This window comes from Rhinoraja longicauda, chromosome 37 (genome assembly GCF_053455715.1).
Source record: "Rhinoraja longicauda isolate Sanriku21f chromosome 37, sRhiLon1.1, whole genome shotgun sequence".
Taxonomy (NCBI): Eukaryota; Metazoa; Chordata; class Chondrichthyes; order Rajiformes; family Arhynchobatidae; genus Rhinoraja; species Rhinoraja longicauda.
Genome location: NC_135989.1, coordinates 14,431,252 through 14,456,010, shown reverse-complemented (window position 1 = coordinate 14,456,010; position 24,759 = coordinate 14,431,252). Strand labels below are relative to the sequence as shown.

General features: G+C 46.2%; 2 protein-coding genes across 7 annotated transcripts in view; one reads left to right on the top strand and one right to left on the bottom strand.

Moving 5' to 3' along the window:
* LOC144610515 (transmembrane protein 205-like) overlaps nucleotides 1-1,971 on the bottom strand; it is a 9,432-nt gene extending 7,461 nt beyond the window's left edge. Inside the window, exon 1 of one of the 3 annotated variants that reach the window (XM_078429283.1) lies at nucleotides 1,831-1,971. The gene's annotated coding sequence lies outside the window, so the exon portion shown is untranslated. Of the gene's footprint in view, nucleotides 1-422; nucleotides 529-549; nucleotides 573-1,830 lie in introns of those variants that run through there. The other 2 variants (XM_078429286.1, XM_078429284.1) reach the window with 2 other exon arrangements.
* On the top strand, nucleotides 1,790-24,759 carry LOC144610513 (coiled-coil domain-containing protein 159-like). 4 transcript variants are annotated; one of them, XM_078429279.1, is made up of 12 exons: nucleotides 1,916-2,042; nucleotides 5,070-5,146; nucleotides 7,405-7,435; nucleotides 7,543-7,661; nucleotides 10,270-10,351; nucleotides 10,962-11,166; nucleotides 13,140-13,207; nucleotides 13,356-13,432; nucleotides 15,349-15,422; nucleotides 16,563-16,648; nucleotides 17,471-17,538; nucleotides 21,446-24,759. In XM_078429279.1, the coding sequence occupies exons 2-12, from the start codon at nucleotides 5,087-5,089 to the stop codon at nucleotides 21,458-21,460; spliced, it is 885 nt and encodes a 294-aa protein (XP_078285405.1). In that variant the 5' UTR covers nucleotides 1,916-2,042; nucleotides 5,070-5,086; the 3' UTR covers nucleotides 21,461-24,759. The 4 variants fall into 4 exon arrangements, with proteins under 4 accessions (XP_078285406.1, XP_078285403.1, XP_078285405.1 ...); XM_078429278.1 differs by having other exon boundaries at nucleotides 7,402-7,435; XM_078429277.1 differs by lacking the exon at nucleotides 5,070-5,146 and having other exon boundaries at nucleotides 1,799-2,042.

Below are 24,759 nucleotides of genomic sequence, written 5' to 3'. Positions count from 1 at the left end.
CTGTGGAATTCTCTGCCACAGAAGGTAGTTGAGGCCAGTTCATTGGCTATATTTAAGAGGGAGTTAGATGTGGCCCTTGTGGCTAAAGGGATCAGGGGGTATGGCGAGAAGGCAGGTACGGGATACTGAGCTGGATGATCAGCCATGATCATATTGAATGGCGGTGCAGGCTCGAAGGGCCGAATGGCCTACTCCTGCACCTATTTTCTATGTTTCTATAATGGTGTGGGGAGAAGGCAGGAAGGGGGTACTGATTGTGAATGATCAGCCATGATCACATTGAATAGCAGCGCTGGCTCGAACGGCCGAATGGCCTACTCCTGTCTTTTGTCTATTGTCTATAATGTCAAGCAATAATTCTTCAGACAAATGCCTTGAGTGTGACAACAATACTGATCAAAGGCAATGTAGACCCTACTCACTTGAACTACTATTGATTATTGACAATGGAGTTGACACACACCACGTTAGTAACACGGTTTAGATTTTGGGTTCCGGTTACAGTTCTCGAGCTGACTGTGGACAACACTAAAAAAAAAACAGTAATACCTTCAATACATCTTGGCCAGCAGTTCAACTAACAAACTTCTGCACACTGTTCACCATTTCCTCTGAAGATAGACACGAAAAGCTGGAGTAACTCAGCGGGTCAGGCAGCATCTCTGGAGAAAAGGAATAGGTGATGTTTCGAGTCGAGACCCTTCAGACTGTCTTATAACAATCTATTTGCCTACAACCAGTTGTTTTTTGTTGACTACTCAATAATTCTGAAGAAAGTTCTCGACCCGAAATGTCACCCCTTTCTTCTCTCCAGAGATGCTGCCTGACCCGCTGAGTTACTCCAGTATTTTGTGTCTATCTTTGGTGTAAACCAGCATCTGCAGTTCCTTCCTACACATTCAATGATACAATATTGTCACATGTACCTAGGTAGTGAAATCCTTTGTCATCCCACAAAATCTGGTAAAACCATACAGCAGACGTCAGCTAGGCAGGACACAAAGGGCTTTAATCTGTTGTTTTCACACCTTACCCTTCCATAACCTTAGTCACCCTCTGCCCTGACTCTCAGTCTGAAGAAGGTTCTCGACCTAAAACGTCACCCATTCTTTTTTTCTGCAGAGATGCTCATAAGTGATAGGAGCAAAATTAGGCCATTTGGCCCATCATGTCTACTGCACCATTCGATCGCAGCTAATCTATCTCTCCCTCCACCTAACCCCCATTCTCCTGCCTTCTCCCCGTAACCCCTGACACCCTGTCCCACTGAGTTACTCCAGCATTTGTTGTGTAAGAAAATAACTGCAGATGCTGGTACAAATCGGAGGTATTTATTCCACAAAATGCTGGAGTAACTCAGCGGGTCAGGCAGCATCTCAGGAGAGAAGGAATGGGTGATGTTTCGGGTGGAGACCCTTCTTCAGACTGAAGCATTTTCTTCAGACCAGCATTTGTTGTGTTTATTTCTGCAAGTGGAGATGATAGGATTGTTCTCCTATCCCACCATTGGTGGGAGGGGGGGGGGGGGGGGCTAGCATGGAGCTGACGGGCCGAACGGCCTTGGTCAGGGATGGGGGGGGATCTAGCATGGAGGTTGGCCTTGTCAGACCACTGCTACCCTTTTAAAGTAGCCACTTTACTTGTGTACTTAGTAAAGCAAGGGGATTCAACTGTGTGTGTGGGGGGGGGGGAGGGAGGGGATGGGTTAAACTGGGGACGGGGGTGGATTTGAGGGGGTTACATTGAAGGGGGGGGGGTGTGGGTTGGATGCGAATAGGGCCGCGCAGTGCTGGCGGCCCTTCAGCCGCTCAAGCTGCTGCTATCACTCACCTGCCCCGGCGCGTAGGCCCGCTCTGGCCCCGCCCCCCCCCCGCGGGCTGAGTGACAGGTTGATGTTGCAAACACTGATGTGTAACAAACGGGGCGGCGGCAACGTCAGGCGCCTGTGTTCAGTCACACAACCCGAGCCTGGTGTGTCGGTCTGTGTGTGTGTCTGTCTGTGTGTGTGTGTGTCTGTGTGTCTGTGTGCGACGCTAATACAGGTAAGGACAATTTTGGATCCGGAATTACAAGGCAGCAATCCTAAATTTATAATTTAGATCCTAAATTATATTTGTACAAAATTTGTACAAAATCATAATGATCAGCCATGATCACATTGAATGGCGGTGCAGGCTCGAAGGGCCGAATGGCCTACTCCTGCACCTATTGTCTATTGTCTATAAGAGTGTGTGGAATTCTGATCCATGATCATATTGAATGGCGGTGCAGGCTCGAAGGGCCGAAGGGCCTACTCCTGCACCTATTTTCTATGTTTTCTATGTTTCTCTGTCTCAGAAGGCAGTGGAGGCCAATTCTCTGAATGCATTCAAGAGAGAGCTCTTAAGGATAGCGGAGACAGGGGGTATGGGGAGAAGGCAGGAACGGGGTACTGATTGAGAATGATCAGCCATGATCACATTGAATGGTGGTGCTGGCTCGAAGGGCCGAATGGCCTCCTCCTGCACCTATTGTCTACAAGAGAAATAGATCCAAGGTATCTATTTCACAAAATGCTGGAGCAACTCAGCGGGTCAGGCAGCATCTCAGGAGAGAAGGAATGGGTGACGTTTCGGGTCGAGACCCTTCTTCAGATCGGGTAGATGCACAGAGTCTCTTGCCCAGAGGTAGGGGAATCAAGGACCAGAGGACATAGGTTTAAGGTGAAGGGGAAAAGATTTAATTGGAATCTGAGGGGGTAACGTTTTCACACAAAAGTTGGCTTATAGAAACTTACAAAATTCTTAAGGGGTTGGACAGGCTAGATGCAGGAAGATTGTTCCCGATGTTGGGGATGTCCAGAACAAGGGGTCACAGTTTAAGGATAAGGAGGAAGTCTTTTAGGACCGAGATGAGAACATTTTTTTTCACACAGAGAGTGGTGAATCTGGAATTCTCTGCCACAGAAGGCAGTTGAGGCCAGTTCATTGGCTATATTTAAGAGGGAGTTAGATGTGGCCCTTGTGGCTAAAGGGATCAGGGGGTATGGAGAGAAGGCAGGTACGGGATACTGAGTTGGATGATCAGCCATGATCATATTGAATGGCGGTGCAGGCTCGAAGGGCTGAATGGCCTACTCCTGCACCTATTTTCTATGTGGTGGGTGTGTGGAACAAGCTGCCGGAGGAGGTAGTTGAGGCTGGGACTATCCCAACGTTTAAGAAACAGGCAGCTACCTGGATAGGACAGGTTTGAAGGGCTATGGACCACATACGGGATATATGTGGGTAAACACAAAATGCTGGAGTAAAAATACTGGAGTAACTCAGCGGGACAGGCAGCATCTCTGGAGTGAACAGATTCTCTAGAGATGCTGCCTGTCCCACTGAGTTACTCCAGCATTTTGTGTCTACCTTCAATTTAAACCAGCATCTGCAGTTCTTTCCAACAGCATTTCGTGTCTACCTTCAATCTAAACCAGCAATTGCAGTTCTTTCCAACAGCATTTTGTGTCTACTTTCAATTTAAACCAGCATCTGCAGTTCTTTCCTACACATGCTGCCTGACCCGCTGAATTACTCCAGCTTTTTGTTTCTGTCTAAGAGTTTATACTAATACTGTTGACATCCAGGTTCAGGAACAGCTTCTTCCCAACAACCATGAGGCTATTAAACACTATAGACTCCAATGCAGTGTACAGAAGGGAATGTGCAACACGGGCCTGATAATCAGGGGGTTTTATAGAAGTATTATTGATTGATGAATAAATATTGATGGAGAGGGGTAACAATCGTGCTCTTCATAATAGCTCTGTAAAGTTATTTTTTACGCAAATAGGAGAAAGGACGATGGACCTCAGCTAATCATCACATCTGAAAGATAGCACAGGTGTATGATGAGGAACTCCTTCAGTACTGCACTGGGAATGTTAGTTTAGATTCTTAGAGTGATACAGCTTGAGAATAGGCCCTTCGGCCTAACTTGCCCACCCCGACCAACATGTCCCATCTACACTAGTCCCACCTTGCCTGCATTTGGTCCATATCTCTCTAAACCTGTCCTATCCATGCACATGTCTAAATGTTTCTTAAACATTGCGATAGTCCCTGCCTCAACAATCTCCTCCAATAACTATCTAGGAAGCCAATTCAATCCACATTGTAAGGAGGACCAGTTCACCGGATTGTTAAAAAACCTCAATCTGATGCTGTGAAGACTCATTTATCAAAGTTTGGATGTTTCTGCACTAAGAGACTACAGAAGTTTAGAAGTAAAAGACTGTGACTAGCAATCCAGAAACCTGGACTAATGCCGAGAGGCACTGATATCAAATTGTTTGTCAGCAGCTGGGGAAAGTAAAGAAATATATTGGGAAATCATTGAAAAAATACATCCATGTTTTTTGGGAGAGGAAATACGAGCATAAGACAGAGGAGTGTCACGGTGGAGCAGCGGTAGAGTTGCTGCCTTGCAGCGCCAGAGACCCAGGTTCGATCCTGACCACGGGTGCTGTCTGTACGGAGTTTGTACGCTCTTCCTGTGATTTTAATCGGTTTTCTCCGGGTGCTCCGATTTCCTCCCACACTCCAAAGACATGCAGGTTTGTAGACTAATTGACTTCGGTAAAAATTGTAAATTGTCCTAAGGGTGTAGGATAGTATTAGTGTGCGGGGATCGATGGTCGACACAGAATCTGTGGGCCGAACGGCCTATTTCCACACTGCTTCTCTAAACAAAACTAGATGAAACTAAAAAGCCGAATTAGGCCATTCAGTCCACTCTGCTGTTCAATCCAGGCTGATTTATTTTTTCTGCTCAACCTCATTCTCCTACCTTCTTGCCCCAATCTTTGATATCCCTCCTAATCAAGAAAATCTGCCATCCTTATTTGTATCTGATTACAGATCCACATAGTTGACTCTGCTGCCTTCTGAAATAGCCACGTCACTCAGTGAAAGGGCAACAAGAGATGGCAATAAATGTTGGCATGGGCAGTGATGTACTGTTAAGGCAGTGCGATTGCTCGAAAGCACCAGTCAGTTACCTGTGGCGGGGAAAGATTTAATGGATCTTTGTGCTTTGTTTTGCAGTTTAATAAATTGGAAAGATGAATACCGATATTTCTCTCATGTCCCGGATAGTCTCTGACACTGATGGGGATACAATGGTAGGTAACGTGCTTACATCCACACGTCCATCTTGTGGGAGAGAAGCAGAAGGACAAACGTAGCTCAATGGCTTTTTTTTAAATAAAAGAAGAAGTCTCGACCTGAAACATCACCCATTCCATCTCTCCAGAGATGCTGCCTGCCCAGCTGAGTTACTCCAGCATTTTGTGTCTATCTTGAGTTTTCGTCAAAGCTAGGTTCTGATAGACAATATAGACAATAGACAATAGGTGCAGGAGTAGGCCATTCAGCCCTTCGAGCCAGCACCGCCATTCAATGCGATCATGGCTGATCACTCTCAATCAGTACCCCGTTCCTGCCTTCTCCCCATACCCCCTCACTCCGCTATCCTTAAGAGCTCTATCCAGCTCTCTCTTGAAAGCATCCAACGAACTGGCCTCCACTGCCTTCTGAGGCAGAGAATTCCACACCTTCACCACTCTCTGACTGAAAAAGTTCTTCCTCATCTCCGTTCTAAATGGCCTACCCCTTATTCTTAAACTGTGGCCCTTTGTTCAGGACTCCCCCAACATTGGGAACATGTTTCCTGCCTCTAATGTGTCCAATCCCCTAATTATCTTATATGTTTCAATAAGATCCCCCCTCATCCTTCTAAATTCCAGTGTATACAAGCCTAATTGCTCCAGCCTTTCAACATACGACAGTCCCGCCATTCCGGGAATTAACCTAGTGAACCTACGCTGCACGCCCTCAATAGCAAGAATATCCTTCCTCAAATTTGGAGACCAAAACTGCACACAGTACTCCAGGTGCGGTCTCACCAGGGCCCGGTACAACTGTAGAAGGACCTCTCTGCTCCTATACTCAACTCCTCTTGTTACGAAGGCCAACATTCCATTGGCTTTCTTCACTGCCTGCTGTACCTGCATGCTTCCTTTCAGTGACTGATGCACTAGGACACCCAGATCTCGTTGAACATCCCCTCTTCCTAACTTGACACCATTCAGATAATAATCTGCCTTTCTATTCTTACTTCCAAAGTGAATAAACTCACACTTATCTACATTAAACTGCATCTGCCATGTATCCGCCCACTCACACAACCTGTCCAAGTCACCCTGCAGCCTTATTGCATCTTCCTCACAATTCACACTACCCCCCAGCTTAGTATCATCTTCAAATTTGCAAATCAGTCAGCTGAGTTTCTCCAGCATTTTGAGCCTATTTCTGGAAGTGGAGTTGCTGGAGGGGGGGGGGGGGGGGGTGGGGGGATGTGCATTGACCTGATGGGCACCTTCCCGGGGGGAGGGCTGTCATACCTTTGGTTCCCCAGGCACGAGCAGATAAACTGGGTGTGGTTTTGATCCAAACAGTGCTGGAAGTACATGCGGCCGTCAATGGTGGAGCCCTGGATGCAAAATGTTGGCGTAACTCAATGGGACAGGCTGCATCTCTGGAGAGAAGGAAAGGGTGACGTTTCGGGTCAGGACCCTCCTTCAGACATTTTACCCTGTGTCTCCTGGTAGAGCAACTCTATTAACCTACAGTGCACGCTGACTAGGGGATGTGCACTCTTCCTCAGCTATCTGAAACTCCAGATCTACTGAGTTGAACAACAGCACGAGTTAATTGGCAAGTAGGAACATCATGAGACGAATGTACAAAATGTACACCGTGGTCATGTACAAAACCTTGAGAGGAATAGATTGGGTAGATGCACACTGTTGCCCAGAGTAGGGGAGTCAATAACCAGATGACATAGGTCGAGACCCGAAACGTCACCCATTCCTTCTCTCCTGAGATGCTGCATGACCCGCTAAGTTACTACAGCATTGTGTGGCTACCTTCAATTTTAACCAGCATCTACAGTTTGTTTGCGTGATATAGGTTTAAGGTGATGGGAGAAAGATTTTATAGGAACCTGAGGGGTAACATTTTCCACACAAAGGCTGGTGGGTGAATGGAACAAGGTGCCGGGGGAAGTAGTTGAAGCAGGTACTATCACAATGCTTAAGAAACATTTGGACAGGTACATGGATAGGACAGGTTTAGAGGGATGTGGGCCAAACGCAGGCAGGACTAGTGTAGCTGGGACATGTTGGCCAGTGTGGGCAAGTTGGGCCGAAGGGCCTGTTTCTACGCTGTACGGCTCTAACATTGGTGTAAAGGGATCACGCGATCGTTGCTAACTAATTGCGGCAGTCTAAGGTAGACGATGAAGAAGGTTGCAGTCAGTCACAAGCTCTCCTGCAAGTTGGTTGTGAGTCACTGATATTATTTTGTTCCCTTGCAGCAGACGTTGAAGTTTGGCGGTTGTCACCAGAAAGGTGGGGACACGATAATATTTGAACTCAAAATATCCAGTTCGCTCGCACTGATTAACAAACAGACATCACTTGTTCAGCAGGTCTGACGAACCTCTCCTGTGTTTCAGACACTGCATTTAACAAGGTGCGGAGCTTCAGTGACACCCATGCGGGATCGCCGCCAGACAGCAAGAACCTGATCGAAGAGCTCGAGGTCATCAAGTTCCACATTGAAGTCCAAACCAGAGTATGGCTCAGGCACAGTTTTGCTCCTGTCGTTTCTTCAGTTACTCTTCCCTCCATTGCAATCCGAAACGAAAATAAAGAGGACATGCTGGAAATGCTCAGCAGTTCGGACAGCGTGGGTGGAGTGGGAAACATTCTGATTAGTCTTCATCGCAACTGGGAATATTTAGAAAGTTGATACAAAATGCTGGAGTAACTCAGCGGGACAGGCAGCATTTCCAGGGAGAGGTGACATTTCAGGTCGAGACCCGAAACGTCACCCATTCCTTCTGTTCGTTCTTCCTCATTTACACATTTATCAAACAGATTAATTGTCGTTGGCAAGAGTTCAGTCAATGCCAATTTCTCTTGGTCTCCACTCAATTGGAGACGTTCCCTTTGTCCTCTCCAGCCTTCCCCATCTCTGCAACTTAACAGTTACTTTGTTCAGGAAGGAACTGCAAGTTTACACCGAAGATAGACACAAAATGCTGGAGTAACTCATTCTCAATCAGTACCCCGTTCCTGCCCTCTCCCCATACCCCCTGACTCCGCTATCCTTAAGATATAGTTGGGGATGAGGGAGTAAATCATTGACCCGAGGCATCAGCTGTTTCTCTCTCTCTCGAGCTGCTGCCTGGCCCACTCAATGTTTCCAGCATCTTGTTGATTTTGTTTCAGATTTCCAATATTTGGAGGTTTTTGCTTCGATGACTTGGCAGCAGAAGACTCCACACCTCACTTCATGATGGTATGGGGTTGCGAGTCAGGCTTGCTCCGTGCTCAGAGAACAATCTTTCTGGGACATAGACACAAAATGCTGGAGTAACTCAGCGGGACAGGCAGCATCTCTGGAGAGAAGGAATGGGAGACGTTGCGGGTCGAGACCCTTCTTCAGACTGAGAGTCAGAGGAGAGGGAGACACTGAGAAAAGGACGGGTAAGGTGTGAAAAACGAGACCCTCTCCCCTGACTCTCATTCTGAAGAAGGATCTCGACCCGAAACGTCACCCATCCCTTCTCTCCAGAGATGCTGCCTGTCCCGCTGAGTTACTCCAGCATTTTGTGTCTCTCTTCGGTTTAAACCAGCATCTGCAGTTCCTTCCTACACGTTTCTTTCTGGGACATGTAGAGCTGCAGATTAAGCCATTGCCTTGTGTTGCTAAGAATAGCAACAACGAATGAAAGAAGATACTGGCTGCAATCCTTCAGCCTCTGTGCTAGAGTGTTATTTGATATCACCCAACCTCACTCACATCAACCATCTGCTCCATGTCGACATCACTCTCCACGTATCAGTGACCTTGTGTAATGTGATCTGTCCCATTTGTCCATGTGCCACGTGGGAGGAGTTGGCTGCGCCTAACGGCTGCGGCTCTCTGGCAGTCTGTTGTCTTTTTTTTCTTTTTTTTTGTTTGTGTCGGTGTTGGGATGGTTTTTGTTTCTGTTTTTGGCTGTGTATGTGTGGTGGGGGTGTGTGGGGTGGGGTGGGGCGGGGGGAAACCTTTATTTTATTAGGTCTCTTCCCCGGGGCGCGGCTCGGCTGCGGGCCTTAACATTGCCGGCGCAGCTCGGCTGCGGGACGTTTCAGTGCCCGGTGCGGCTCGGCTGCGGGCCTTAACATTGCCGGCGCAGCTCGGCCGCGGGACGTTTCAGTGCCCGGTGCGGCTCGGCCGCTGGACTTAACATCGCCCGGTGCGGCCGCGGGACGTTTCAGTGCCCGGTGCGGCTCGGCCGCGGGACGTTTCAGTGCCCGGTGCGGCTTGGCCGCTGGACTTAACATCGCCCGGTGTGGCCGCGGGACGTTTCAGTGCCCGGTGCGGCCGCGGGACGTTTCAGTGCCCGGTGCGGCTCGGCCGCGGGACGTTTCAGTGCCCGGTGCGGCTTGGCCGCTGGACTTAACATCGCCCGGTGTGGCCGCGGGACGTTTCAGTGCCCGGTGCGGCTCGGCCGCGGGACGTTTCAATGCCCGGTGCGGCTTGGCCGCTGGACTTAACATCGCCCGGTGTGGCCGCGGGACGTTTCAGTGCCCGGTGTGGCCGCGGGACGTTTCAGTGCCCGGTGCGGCTCGGCCGCGGGACGTTTCAATGCCCGGTGCGGCTTGGCCGCTGGACTTAACATCGCCCGGTGTGGCCGCGGGACGTTTCAGTGCCCGGTGCGGCTTGGCCGCTGGACTTAACATCGTCAGCGCTGTTCGGCCGCGGGACGTTTCAGTGCCCGGTGCGGCTCGGCCGTTGGACTTAACATCGCCCGGTGTGGCCGCGGGACGTTTCGGTGCCCGGGGCGGCTCGGCCGGGGGGCCTTCCATCCCCTTGCGGGGGCTGTGCGTGTCGTTTGCCTCGGTAGGGGTCGAGCTGCCTGTCCGTGGGTGCGGGGGGAAGAGAGGGGAAGTTTTGTTGCCTCCATCACAGTGAGGGGGTGTTTGGAGTCACTGTGATGGATGTTTGTGTTGGGGTCGGGTGTCCTGTGTTCTTTTCTTTTTTGCTGTATTTTGTGTGACTGCTGAAATTTCGCTCGGTGTTGTGCCGAGTGACAATAAAGTGTTGTTATGTTATGTTATGTTATGTTATGTAATTGTGATAGAAATGCTGGTGTGTTGGAACCTGTGCTCACACTTCACTTCATTCCCAGACCATTGAATCCTTGAATCAGACCGTGAGCCTCTTGGCGAAGGAACGAAGCCACCATCAGCAGCAGATCCGACTACTAGAGGGTATGTACGGGGGGGGGGGGGGGGGGGGTCTCTCGGGAATGTTTGTGGTGCAGGTGGGAGCAACTCCAGTGGGCGGCAGAAGCAGGGATGGTGCTCTACGAGATGCCCGAGGTGGTCCGGTGCATTGCCTGGTAATCTGCTCCTGTTTCATTCCACATCCCAATCCCACATCAGCTGTGATCAGGCAACTGAACCATCCTACCGACAGTTGGAGAGCAGTCCCGCGTTACTATCTACCTCATTGGTGACCCTCAGACTACCTTTGATCGGACTTTACCTTGCACTAAACATTATTCCCATTATCATGTATCTGTACACTGTGAGTGGCTCAATTGTAATCGTGTATTGTCTTTCTGCTGACTTGTTAACACACAACAAAAACCTTTTCGGTACACATAACAATAAACAATAAACCTTCCCGTTGACTCTAACCTCCAACACCTGTCGGGACAAGATTCATGCCAAGTTTACATTGTTATAACGCACCCTAACCTGAGCACTTACCCAGAGGACAACCTTGAGATCCCTCCTAGAAACCAGCTCCCTTTTGGCTCGGACAGGCAGCATGGCAGCTCCCACCTCACCGGTGAACCCGTTGTTCCTTTCGCAGCGGAGGTGAGGAGACTGAGCATGTGTAGCAACATCGAAGAGGACAGGATTAATCTAATGATAGACAGAAAGATTGAAGACTGGAAGAAGGAGCTGTGCCCGAACCCGAACAAATCACAAGACCTGATCCAACAAGCGGAAATCCAGGGGCAATCGATGGATACCAGCAACCATACCGAAGAACTTGCCACGGAAATACACGAGAGGTGAGCCAGACTAAAACAGAGGCTCTCTGACAAACTAGATTTACTATTCTTATCAGAGCTCAGCGGGATTTAGGCCCTGCTTGTGCCAAAATCCGTTAGGGCACATCCAACTCAAGATTAGTGGGGGCACATAGAAACATAGAAACATAGAAAATAGGTGCAGGAGTAGGCCATTCGGCCCTTCGAGCCTGATATGATCATGACTGATCAATATGATCATGGCTGATCAAAAGCAATATGATCATGGCACAAAAGCTTTTTTCTGTACCTTGGTGACAATAAATTAAACTGAACTGATTAATGGGCAAGAATCCAGCCACATCTCTGGGCATTGGACAAGAAGAGTAATTTAGGTGATCGTGGACTCTATAGCCTCCCCCAGTTAAACCACTCACAAATTAGGTTTACCATTAGTAATTGGTCCATTGCATCTGATGCCTGTACAACCATATCCAAGTACAAGTCCAATGGCCATCGATTCCAGCACCATTTCGCCCAGGCCAACATCTAATGAACTCCCACTCATCATTATAATCAGATCTGTGGTGACCTGACAATGCTGCAGCATTAGAGCCACCCAGGAAGTCTAGCTTTGATTCTGTAGGTATTGGCATTCAGATCTTTTCAGATAGTTTCAGAGCAGAAGTAATTTCCCTTACAAGATAATGATGGGATAGGGGGCTTTTTCTTGCTCTAGATCAGCGTTTCTCAACATTTCTACCCTTTGCGGAACCCTTGAAATAATTTCATGTCTCAGGGAACCCCTACATAAATATTATTATATATCTTTATTAATCTCTTTCTTTCCCTTTCATAATCTTTAAAGTTCATAAGGCAAACATAATATATTTTTCTGATAACTGGTTTAAGCAAAAAAATGACGTGCATTTTTCTCAACTTTATTGACAATGCCAAACATAAAAATGACTCAAAAATGTATTTACATATGATGAGCCTATTTATCACTATTTCTCTCGGAACCCCGAGAGACCTCTCGCCGAACCCTAGGGTTCCTGGGAACCCCGGTTGAGAAACGCTGCTCTAGATTTTAGTTTCAGAACTCGGCCCATACATGTTGAGGTGAGAATCGCAATTAAAACACAAAGTACTTGTGCTATAACACCATGATAAACGCTCAACCAAGAAAACCAAACCCAAACCCAAAGTAGTTTCTAAACTGATTATACACACTTGTGCTACGGACAATAACTAACTCCCTGTGTAATAATCAGCTACCTACATGTTAACAAGAACATTTTAAAAAACGATGCACGTATATCATTGGGGTTAGACACAAAAAGCTCGAGTAACTCAGTGGGACGGGCAGCATCTCTGGAGAGAAGTAATGGGTGACGTTTAGGGTCGAAGCCCTTCTTCAAGTGGGCACCTCCCTTCATTGCTGTTTCATTGAGTTAGGCCCACGGCACCTTGGGAAGGTTCAACGGTTAGTTCCGGTGTCCCAGAACCACCCCCCTCAATACCTGCACTCACCATTTATGCTACCAGTATCCACTCCATAAAGGAAACTACAGACGATTCATTCACCCAAACAAACAGGTTGTCAAAGGAGCCCACTCAAGCTGAAGAAGGGTCTCGACCCGAAACGTCACCCATTCCTTCTCTCCCGAGATGCTGCCTGACCTGCTGAGTTACTCCAGCATTTTGTGAAAAAGCCCACTCAAGCTGGCAGGACAACCGCACATTGCACTGGCTATAGCGCCTGGAGGGCGTTACATAATTTCTGCTGCCTCAAACGCAAGAAGAAGCAGCTGGCAAGCCTTGGAGAAACGACAAGGAAAATATAACAGTGAGATTTATAGTCCTAATTCAACCAAAGATATTCGAGAGCAAAATGTCACCAGAATAATCTGATCGGGAAATTCAAGGGAGGGCATCTTATCCAAATGTTGATTGTAAGTTACTCTCGGTGATGCCACAATCAGTGGGTTAACCCAGTTCTCTGTCTCTTGCAGCAAAAAATTCCTTTGGGAAGAATGCGAATCATTGCACAAAGAAATAGAGCAAATTAACAGAAAGCTAAGTCAGTATCCTTTCCCTCCTCTTTGTGTGATGTTAATTGGATTGATAAACAACATGGAGAACCAGATCGAGAAATTAGATTTACTGAATGCTAAAGACTTCTGAACTTAAAATGAACATAAATATTTTTCATCCCTTTTTTGTTGCAGCTATACAAGAGGATGATCTGTTAAGTAGTTTGACAGATTGCAAAATACTCAGACAGAACCAAAAGAAATATAATCAGGTACAGCAACATGATAATCACTCACTTAGGTTTTTAATTTTGTGTAGGGAAATAACTGCAGATGCTGGTACAAATCGAAGGTATCACAAAATGCTGGAGTAACTCAGCAGGTCAGGCAGCATCTAGGAGTGAGGTAACGTTTCGGGTCGAGGCCCTTCTTCAGACTGATGAACTTGGTCTTTATTTTGTTTCTTGATCAGCTATTCCTTAAGGAGCGTCAGAAGTGATCCAGATCCCAGTTAGACTTAATGAGTCTCGCAGCATGGAAACATGCCTTTCAACCCAACTAGTCCATACGACCAAGGTGCCTTCCTGATAGGGGTGCCAACCATCTCACTCCCAAATACGGGACAAGGTGACGTCACCGCCCCGCACCTCACGTGACCTCACCCAGCCATCGGCCACGTGCTCCCGCTCCACCAATGGCGGCCGCCCAGACCGGGAGGCGGGTTGCTACACATCTTCCGTTAGGTGGCGCCCGGGCCTCCGAACCTATACTGTCCGGAGCTAAAATGTCAGGAACCTAGAATGTCGGGACCTAAACTGTCCGGGCCTGATACGGGACAAGAGCGGTCCCGTACGGGACAAACCGATTTAACCCAAAATACGGGATGTCTCGGCTAATACGGGACAGTTGGCAACCCCACTTCCCGAGGGGGGCCTCTTTGCCTGCATTTGGCCATTAACCTTTCCTATCCATAAACCCGTCCAAACGTCTTATTAACTTTGTAATTGTAAGCGACTCAAGCAAAATATGAGGTGCTGTTCCTCCAGTTTGCGTGTGGCCTCACTCTGACAATGGAGGCGGCCCAGGACAGAATGGTCAGGATGTGAATGGGAGTTAAAGTGCAGCAACAGGGAGATCCAGTCCAAGCAGAATATGAGCTTACAACCTAATGATATGAACATTGAATTCTCCAAATTTAGGTAACTAACCTACAAACATCATCCCCATTTTCCCCTCTCTTCCCTGTGGCCGAAACTGCATTTCTCCCTTTCCCCTTCTGCCTATATTCCTCCATTATGAGGTAGCACGTTGGGCAATTGAATTGAATAAATTTTATTAGCCAAGTATGTATACATACAAGGAATTTGCCTTGGTGCTCTGCTCACAAGTAACAACACGACATACAGTAAACAATTAAGATTAAAACATTATAATTTATAAATGTGAAGAATGAAATAAAATACCAGAGCAAAAGGAGGCTGCAGACATTTGGTTGTTGAGTAGAGCTACTGCTCGTGGAAAAAAGCTGTTTTTATGTCTGGCTGTGTCGGCTTTGACAGTTTTGAGTCACCTTTCAGAGGGAATTGTGCAAATATAATCCCAACTTTCCCTTCACTGAAGCAAAACTTCCCCACCAGACCAGTTTCGTTTAGAGATACTATGTGGAAAAAGGCCCTTCGGCCCAGCGTGCCCACACCGACCAGCGACCCCTGTACACTAACACTGCCCTACACACATGAGGGACAATTCACAATTTTTACCAAGCCAATTAACCGACAAACCTGTACGTCTTTGGAGTGTGGGAGGAAACTGGAGCACCCGGAGAAAACCCACGCAAGGCACAGGGAGAACGTATAAACTCTGTATAGACAGCAGCCGTAGTCAGAATCGAACCTGGGTCTCTGGCGCTGTAAGGCAGCAACTCTACCTCTGCACTACTGTGCTGCCCAACCTCTGCTGGTCGGTGTGGATTTGGAGGGCCTGAGGGGCCGTGTCCACTAAATTATATTAATCAACTGGAGCGGAACAGTAGAGTTGCTGCCTTACAGCACTTGCAGTGCCAGGGACCCACCTCCTATAACAGCACAAAGCAAGTTGGAAGCACAGTTTGATAGAGCTTATGGTGTTATTCTTGCGGGTGACATTAGACTGTGAGGGTAACATCCTGTAATTCTTTATTCCCCTCCAGATTCTAGAAAGACTAATACAGAGATGCAGACAAATACAGTCACTGGATCCTGACCAGGAGCTAAAAGACATTAAGTACGTGGCAGAACAACAGGTTCAAATGTAGTTAATGTGGGAGAATGGGTAGGAAAATGCTGAAGGTCCCGATTTGGCTAGGATCTTTATGCCTGGCAAAGGTGACTCGAAAGACCGCATGGCTAACATATGTGGAGCGTTTGATGGCTGAGCTTGTACTCGCTGGAGTTTAAAAGGATGAGAGTGGATCTCAGTGAAGCCTCTGAAACAATGAAAGGCCTGGATAGAGTGGATGTGGAGAGAATGTTGCTACTGGTGGGACAGTCTAGAACCAGAGGGCACAGCCTGAGAATAAAAGGATGTACCTTTCAAATGGAGATGAGGAGGAATTTATTTAGCCAGAGGATGGTGAATCTGTGGAATTCATTGCCATGGACAGCAGTGAAGGCCAAGTCATTAGGCATTTTTAAAACGGAGATTGGTAGGTCCTTGATTAGTAAGGGTATCAAAGGTTACAGGGAGAAGGCAGGAGAATGGGGTTTGAGAGGGAAAAATAGATCAGCCATGATCGAATGGCGGAACAAACTCGATGAGCCGAATGGCCTAATTCTGCACCTATGTATTTTGGATGTCTCTTCCCAATTCCTTTGTCACAATGGCATGAGATTGGACTGCTTGTTGGTCATGCACCAACTGTGTTGATCCTGATCTGTACAAATAATAAGAAACGCCATAAATACAGGGATAAGATGAGAGAACATGCGCCAATATCCTTGCCCTCCTCTGACACTTTGTGGACAGTGAAGGGGGAATTAAACTTGGCAGGGAAATTGATCGTTTTACCCAGGGTCATACACTTAATAATAATAATAATAATAATAATACATTACATTTATATAGTGCTTTTCATATACTCAAAGACGCTTTACAGGGATTTAGAGAACATAGGGAAGTGAATAAATAGATAAATAAGTAAATAAGTAAACGAACAGAGAAAGGAGACAGAGGGTGGGGTGACCTTCAGTGGTTGAAGGCAGTACTGAATTAGTGAGGACAGGCCATAGATCGCACCTTCAGAGGGAGCAGAGAAAATTGGAACAAAAGTGTGGGGTAAAGAATGACGAGGAGGGGTATAATAAATAGAATGACCTCTATCAGGTCTCTTAACCTTCAATGTTGCCCACTCGTATTTCCATGTAGGCTGGCAATGGTCGATATGCAGGAGCAGATCCAGAACCTGTGCTACTCCAGCAAAGGAAACACTACCATAGCCAAGATTAAGAGAGGTCAGTCTTCAGTCTTCAATCAGTCAATGATTTTATGATCTTACTTTAAAAATAAAAAAATCATAGTTAAAGATGATTTATCTCACTTGAAAAGGAAAGCAGAGCACAAAACTTAAAACACATCCACATGTCTTAAAACTGTTACAATTGTTTCGTTGGGTTGTTGTTGGTTAAATTAATTAAATTATTGCATCGTATGGGAGGCGCATTCCCAATCTCGTTGTACCCCTGGGTACAATGACAAGAAAGATATATTGTATTGTATTGTCCATGGTGATAATCTTCATGTTGTGAATGTGTGCTCCCTGATCGTTTTTGGCCATTTGCTTCATTAGTTTAGTTTATGCAAGAGATACATCGCAGACACAGGGCTTTCAGCCCACCGACCCTGCACCGGCCAGCGATCCCCGTGCACAACCACTACCCAACACGCAAGGGACAATTTACAACCAAAGCCAGTTAACCTTCAACCTACACATCTTTGGAATGTGGGAGGAAACCGGAGCACCTGGATAAAGCCCACCCATGGTCCACAGCTCAAACCTAGGTGTTGTATTCCTGCTTAACTAAGCCCAGCCAAGCAGAGGGCAGCCTAATATTTTACCGATAGAGCCTCCCCATTTAAAATATGTGCAGGCTGCAGCATGATAGTGATAGTGCCCGAGCGAAATATGAGGTGCTGTTCCTCCAATTTCCGGTGGGCCTCACTATGGCACTGGAGGAGGCCCATGACAGAATGGGTCACGCCCAATGATTTTTACAACTGCACTGCAAATACATCTAGAAAAAGTGTGCTAATAAAACAGGATTTCTCTTTAACAGGAAGATGTATTGATAACACAAAGAAAGAGTTGATGGTGAAACAAATGTGTAATGCTTCAGATTCTGAGGTAAGTTGAATGCTCAGTATCGTGAATTCCCAACTGCTCTCCCTTGTATTGTCTTGCACTCCCTTATAATTTCTAGATTAATTGTGGGCAAAACCTACCCCCCTAGTCCAAGTAAGGATACAAAGTGCTGGCGTAACTCAGTGGGTCAGGCAGCATCTCTAGAGAACATGGATAGGTGATGTTTCGTTTGGGACTCTTCTTCAGATGGATCCGAAACGTCACCTATCCACATGTCCTCCAGTGATGCTGCCTGATCCGCTGCATACGCTGCTCTAGATGTCAACTTCTCTACATCGGCGAGACCAAACGCAGGCTCGGCGATCGTTTCGCTCAACACCTTCGATCAGTCCGCCTTAACCAACCTGATCTCCCGGTGGCCGAGCACTTCAACTCCCCCTCCCACTCCCAGTCTGACCTTTCTGTCATGGGCCTCCTCCAGTGCCATAGTGAGGCCCACTGGAAATTGGAGGAACAGCACCTCATATTTCGCTTGGGCAGCTTGCAGCCCAGCGGTATGAACATTGACTTCTCCAACTTTAGATAGTTCCTCTGTCCCTCTCTTCCCCTCCACCTTCCCAGTTCTCCCTCTATCTTCCTGTCTCCACCTATATCCTTTCTTTGTCCCCCCCCCCCCCCGTCCCCCCCGACATCAGTCTGAAGAAGGGTCTCGACCCGAAACGCCACAGACTGCTAAGGCGGGCAAGTCATTTGATTATTAATAAAGGGAAGATTGATGGGTTCTTAATTAGTAAGGGCGTCAAAGATTATGAAGAGAAGGAAGGAGAAGGGGGATGAGAGGAAAAATAAATTAACCATTAAGGTCATAAGTGATAGAAGTAGAATTAGGCCATTCGGCCCATCAAGTCTACTCCACCATTCAATCATGGCTGATCTATCTCTCCCTCCTAAGCCCATTCTCCTGCCTTCTCCCCATAACCCCTGACACCTGTATTGATCAAAAATCTATCTGTCTCTGTCTTAAAAATATCCACTGAGGAAAGGTCTTTGACCTAAACATAACTCGACAGTTTGGACACGGATCATTTCACCAAACTTGCCCACATAAAAATCTAAATGGCCTTTTTTGCAAGTGGTACCCATGCGAGCGAAACCTACACGAGATAGCCCAGCTGTTGGCATTTGTGCAGCAGTGAAACAGAAACATGATCGAACGACGGTGCAGACTCGATGGGCCAAATGGCCTAATTCTGCTCCTATGTCTAATGGTCTCACTCTCCACGTCTGTAGCTCAGGACGGTGGAGAGTTAGATGGCGTGCTTGTCAGTTGAACACCTATTATTTATAAAGTAAGTGGTACTAAATCTAGTCATCGCAATTGGAGATTTGTTCTGCAGCGTACCAATGTAATTATTCTCTGCCACAGAAGGTAGTTGAGGCCAGTTCATTGGCTATATTTAAGAGGGAGTTAGATGTGGCCCTTGTGGCTAAAGGGATCAGGGGGTATGGAGAGAAGGCAGGTACGGGATACTGAGTTGGATGATCAGCCATGATCATATTGAATGGCGGTGCAGGCTCGAAGGGCCGAATGGCCTACTCCTGCACCTATTTTCTATGTTTCTATGTTTCTCCCTGCATCTGGAACCCATGGGTGGCCCACAACATTAACCCGCATTTCATTGAACCTCTTCACCAGCCTCTGGTGTTTGTTTTAGGATCTCCCAATATAACCCAAAGTGAGTTGAGTGGAGAGACACTCACTAAACCAGTATCTTGCTGGATGTCAGCTGAGAATTCAAAACCAGAGCTTGGATCCTTGCTCATCATCAGGAATGTCCTTTATTCACAAAATGCTGGAGTAACTCAGCAGGTCAGGCAGTATCTCGGGAGAGAAGGAATGGGTGACGTTTCGGGTCGACACCCTTCTTCAGACTGAATGTCCAGTGTATCTATACAAAGCAAACGGCTCGATTGTAATCATGTATTGTCTTTCCGCTGACTGGACAGCACGCAACAGAAGCTTCTCGCTGTACCTCGGTACACGTGACAATCAACTAAACTGTAAACTGTAAGTGGGGCTTGATCCTTCAAACTCAGATGGGAGTTAGATCACTAAACCAACGTTTGCACCAGAGTTCAAAGAAAGAAAGGCTTGCATTGCTATAACATCTTTCACAATCTCAAAATGTCGCAACCAACTCGGCGACAAATGCCAACCGATTGCTCCCCGATTAGAAATGTAAACCTTACCGTGATTCTGCGGCGTAGATCCATCATCTCCTTATGCTCATCACCTGGATTTCCTGACAAGAACAGCAACTGGGTGAAATTAATAGACAAGCAAGACATCTTATGGGCTACTCAGAAAAGGACAGGAAGGCCCTTCAGAGGGTCATCACGACGGCCCAGAAGATCATCGGCTGCTCACTGCCCTCCCTGGAGCACCTGTTCAGCCTACGCTGCCTCAGTAGAGCAGGCAAAATAATAAAAGATCCATCCCACCCCGGCCACCGTCTGTTTGTTCATCTGCCCTCTGGTCGACGTTTCAGGTCGATCAAATCCCGAACAAACAGACTTAAGAACAGTTTTTACCCCAGGGCCATACGAGAACTGAACACTACCTTTGCACTAGGCAACACCGTTAAAAAATCTTGTACTTAATATAATTGTATTTAATTGTATTTATGTATTTATTTGTTTTTGCATTTATTGCATATATGTTTTTACGCACCGTCAGGATTGGCTATTTTTTAATTTCGTTGTACTCGTTGCAATGACAATAAATTAATATTATTATTATTATTATTAGTTCAATACCGGCTCCATATAACACTGCAATTAAAATAATGTCTACTTTAGATTAGTAACGCAAGTCACAAGTCTAGCTGGAAACTCAGTAACTGAGACTAATCTGCTCAGAGACGAATAATAAGTACAATTGTTTATTGCCATTTGTTCCTCTCCCAAGAATTTCTTCCTCCCCTCTCCCAAACTAAAAAGATTGAACCGTTTCATTGTACATTTCAAATGAGTTGATTTTGATATAATTCAAGATGAACACGGAAAAAATAAGGGAAACTGTCAGCTGGGAGGTCAATAAAATGGGGAATAGATTTATGGCGATTCGTAGCATGATGAAAGGGGAATTTGCTAAAAGTTTACACCCAGAAAGTGGTGGGGGTCAAACAATTGCCTGAAAAATGAAGATGGAAGCAAACACCCCTCATTACATTTATCAAGTATCTATGTGATGTAGCACAACTGTGTTAAAGAGATGTTAAAATGGGATGCGAGATTAATGAGATTATTAGGTGGCATGGACACGAGGTGAATGGCTCTCCATTGTGCTCCAGATTTCAGTCATTCTCAGATACTCTCCAACCTGATCTCCTGGTGGTTCAGCACTTCAACTCCCCTTCCCATTCCCAATCTGACCTTTCTGTCCTGGGCCTCCTCCATTGTCATAGTGAGGCCCAGCGCAAATTGGAGGAACAGCATCTCATATTTCGCTTGGGCAGTTTACACCCCAGCGGTATGAACATTGACTTCTCTAACTTCAGGTAGTTCCTCTATCCCTCTCTTTCCCCTCCCCTTCCCAATTCTCCCACAAGTCTTCCTGACTCCTACTACATCCTATCTTTGTCCTGTCCCCTCCCCTGACATCAGTCTGAAGAAGGGTCTCGACCCGAAACGTCACCCATTCCTTCTCTCGAGATGCTGCCTGACCCGCTGAGTTACTCCAGCATTTCGTGACTACCCTCTCCTACAAAAAGCTCAGTCAAAACAGTTCTATGGTTATTTCAGTGCTGCACACTCTATCCATACATTTAGGCATGCACTTGTCCAAGAGATAAAAAGAGAAAATATTGCTCCTTTTTCTCTTTGACCGATTTACTGTACAATTTTAATAGCACTCATGACTGACTGCATCTTTCCTTTCTGTTTATAGACTGATACATGGTAGAAGAGTTTAAGTGTAAGCTTTTGATGGCTGCTGCCCATAATCCCATCATCTTCGACCAACTGCCTGAACAACATCATAGTCAAGTGCAAGATACCAGCAGCCAGATGCTCAATAAAGTGAAAATACACAAATACCACAGCAGCTAGTTATTAGAGAGCTGGCAAAGTACTCTCATGCCTCAGGAAGTAGGGGTGCACTCTGGTAAGGGGCTCTATGCATAGGATCACTCCAAAACACTGCAGAGCTGGAGGAACTTTGAAGTCAACTTCACTCTCACTGGAACTCCAATTACTCCTTGACTCCTGATGTCTCACCATGATTGTCAACAATTAGAAGCTATTGAACCATGGACACCAATATTTAACCATGCAGGACAGCACGGTGGCACAGCGGTAGAGTTGCTGCCTTACAGCACCAGAGACCCGGGTTCGATCCTAACTATGGGTGCCGTCTGAACGGAGTTTGTACGTTCACCCTGTGATCTTATGGGTTTCCTCCGGGTGCTCCAGTTTCCTCCCACACTCCAAGACCTACAGGTTTGTAGGAAAATTGGCTTCGGTAAAGATTGTAAATTGTCCCTATTGTTTAGGATAGTGCTTTTTGTACAGGGATCACTGGTTGGCATGGACTCGATGGGCCGAAGGGCCTGTTTCCGTGCTGTATCTCTAAACTAAACCTACCAGCAGGAGGCACAAGTAGGCAGATAAGAGCAGGAATGTACATTTCCTTCCGAAGCACAAAAATCCAGTCCCATTGTTCACATCCAGGCAGGTATAACATAAATCATCAAGACTAAAGCTCCCTCTGCAGTAGCCCATTAATCACTTCCATGACAGGAACAGTCGGGATTAAATGCACAATAAATCTCCTTCTGCAGTTGCACACAGCGGAAAAAAGCTAACAGCGGGACCAATCATTATGAGCTTTTATTTCCCCCCCCGCTGATCCTCTGAGTTTCTGAAAGGCCTTGAACGAAGCTGTGAATTAGCAAGCAGTGCATTCGTCCCCAAGGTTGTGGTTATTTTGGTTTTGATGAACAATTGGCTCTACCTTCAATCACTCCATTTATATGGTCTGTTGATCCAGAGTCAAAAGCCGAAACACACAAAGTGGTTAAAAAAAGAAATTGGCGAGGGGAGAGGTGATATCGTACTCGTAACATTTGTAGCGGTGAATTAGAAATACATAGCTAATTTAGCTCCCGTACTTGTATCATTCTGATCCTGATGACTCGTACACCAGGAAGCAATCAATCCCGCGTTCCAAAAGCAAAGAGCGCACTGGTATAATGCCGCTCCACCCCTACTGCGGCAGCCTTGTAAAAGCAAAGCTATTTGATGCTCGAGTGGCCAAGATGCCTGTTGGAATTGCAACTTTTATAATGCCCTACAGGATATCCCAAAGCTCGTCCTTCTGAAGTATAGTCCTCGGAGTGTTACAAGAAATAAGCTGCAAGGAGACATTTCCAACAGTTTTTTAATCTGAAAACAGGATACATGGACATACAGATCAACCAGTGTTCTTAGAGTGGAAATGTTGGAAACACTTAACAGATCAGGCAGCATCTGCAAAGAGATGCTGCCCTATTTATTTCTCCCATACCTTAGAGTCAGACAGGGTGGAAACAGGCCCTTCGGCCCAACTTGCCCACAACGGCCAACATGTCCCAGCTACCTTGCGTTTGGCCCATATCCCTCCAAATCTGTCCTATCCATGTACCTGTCTAATTGTTTCTTAAACATTGGGATAGTCCCTGCCTCAACTACCTCCTCTGGCAGCTCATTCCATAACCTTCTCACCCAACTTTTGTTTTCACTTTCCCATTGCTGACATCTTTGACCCGAAACCTTAATGCCATTTCTCTTTGGAGGAAAGCTGCTTGATATGCCAGGCATTTTCAATGTTCTTCTGTTTTGTTTCAATATTTAGATTTTTGTTTTCTTTCTCACTGATGTGCGATGATCTCTGCTGTGAAGAGTTCTATGGAGAAATGGCCGGGCTGGTACATAACATTTGGTGACACCACCATCCATGAATTATCAGGATATAGCCAAGAAACATAATTAAAATTTCCCCGTTATACATTGTTAACCGTAAGTTCATAAAAAATAGAAGCAGAGTTAGGCTATTCGACCCATCGAGTCTGCTCTGCCATTCGATCATGGCTGATCTATTTTCCCCTCTCAACCCCATTCTCCTGCCTTCTCCCCATAACCCCTGACACCCTTACTAGTTTCATCTCATCTGAACTTTTTCTCTTTAAACACCTCCAGTTATTGAATGACCCAAAGATCCTGGCCCAAATCATCCTCGAAGCTAACCAATTCCTGTCATTGATTGCTATGTCCATGTATAGAAATATTTCATTCACTCTACAATAGTCCTTAATAACCTTAAGCACGATTCTTATTCGCCTTGGAGTTATATTATTTCATGCTCATTCACAAACATGTGTTTTTAAATCTCCAAGTTTATTATAACTTCTTACCTGAGAGTGTTTGAGTCACACCTATTAAATAAAACACCAAAAGCTGGAGAATAACGATTGTCAATTGTGGATGATTCCATTTATTTATAACTGCCAGGTAGCTTTAAATTCAGTTTAATTCTAATCCAAAATAAATTAGAAAGCTTTTGGTTTAATCCTTTGATGCATGGTAAACACAGATTGAGAATTGGGATCGAGACTGTCACACTTTTCTGCACAGTTGCATAGTTCTCTTGCGATGCAAATGTTTTTAAACAAGAACGCTGTGAGGCAAATGTTTTTTTCCTCTATTAACCTTTTTTTGTGGGTCACAGTTCTCAGCCATTTTGTTTTGCAAGTGAAAAAGGGAATCAGTCTCACTCTTCAATGCTACGTCCGCTGGGATTCCCAGTTGCAAAGCCGTGCCCTCAAAGGGGAGGGTGTTGTCAACAATGACCCATGGCCTGTTTTAAATTAAAGTGTGATCTAAGTTCCCAAAACATCTCAAGATGTCCAAAACCCAGAAGGAGGAAGTTCGCTCCAGACTGCTCTGCCAAAAAAAAAAGATTCTCAAAGGATTAAAACTTCCTAGTGTTATCCAAGAACTTTTCACACAAAAATACAAGGAGACTGTTTGGTTTACGAGTACTGCATTATCGTACGGCACTGTGCGCTTTAGGAAGGCCTGCGTTAATTCTGTTAGAAGCTGGACTATCTGCACACGGATAGACAGCATCAGAAGAGGAAGTGTGAAGGAGTCTGCACCCATTCTCGGCCAAACAACCAGACCCCAGGCCGCTACATCAGCTTGTGATGACGCGGACATTTACCG

Excerpts from the sequence above, each read along its gene's own strand:
- LOC144610513 (XM_078429277.1), top strand. The coding sequence starts at position 1,893 with ATGTTGCAAACACTGATGTGTAACAAACGGGGCGGCGGCAACGTCAGG. Across the intron at positions 7,662-10,269 it reads ACATTGAAGTCCAAACCAGA|ACCATTGAATCCTTGAATCA; the intron begins GTATGGCTCAGG and ends CTTCATTCCCAG. Across the intron at positions 13,433-15,348 it reads ACCAAAAGAAATATAATCAG|ATTCTAGAAAGACTAATACA; the intron begins GTACAGCAACAT and ends ATTCCCCTCCAG.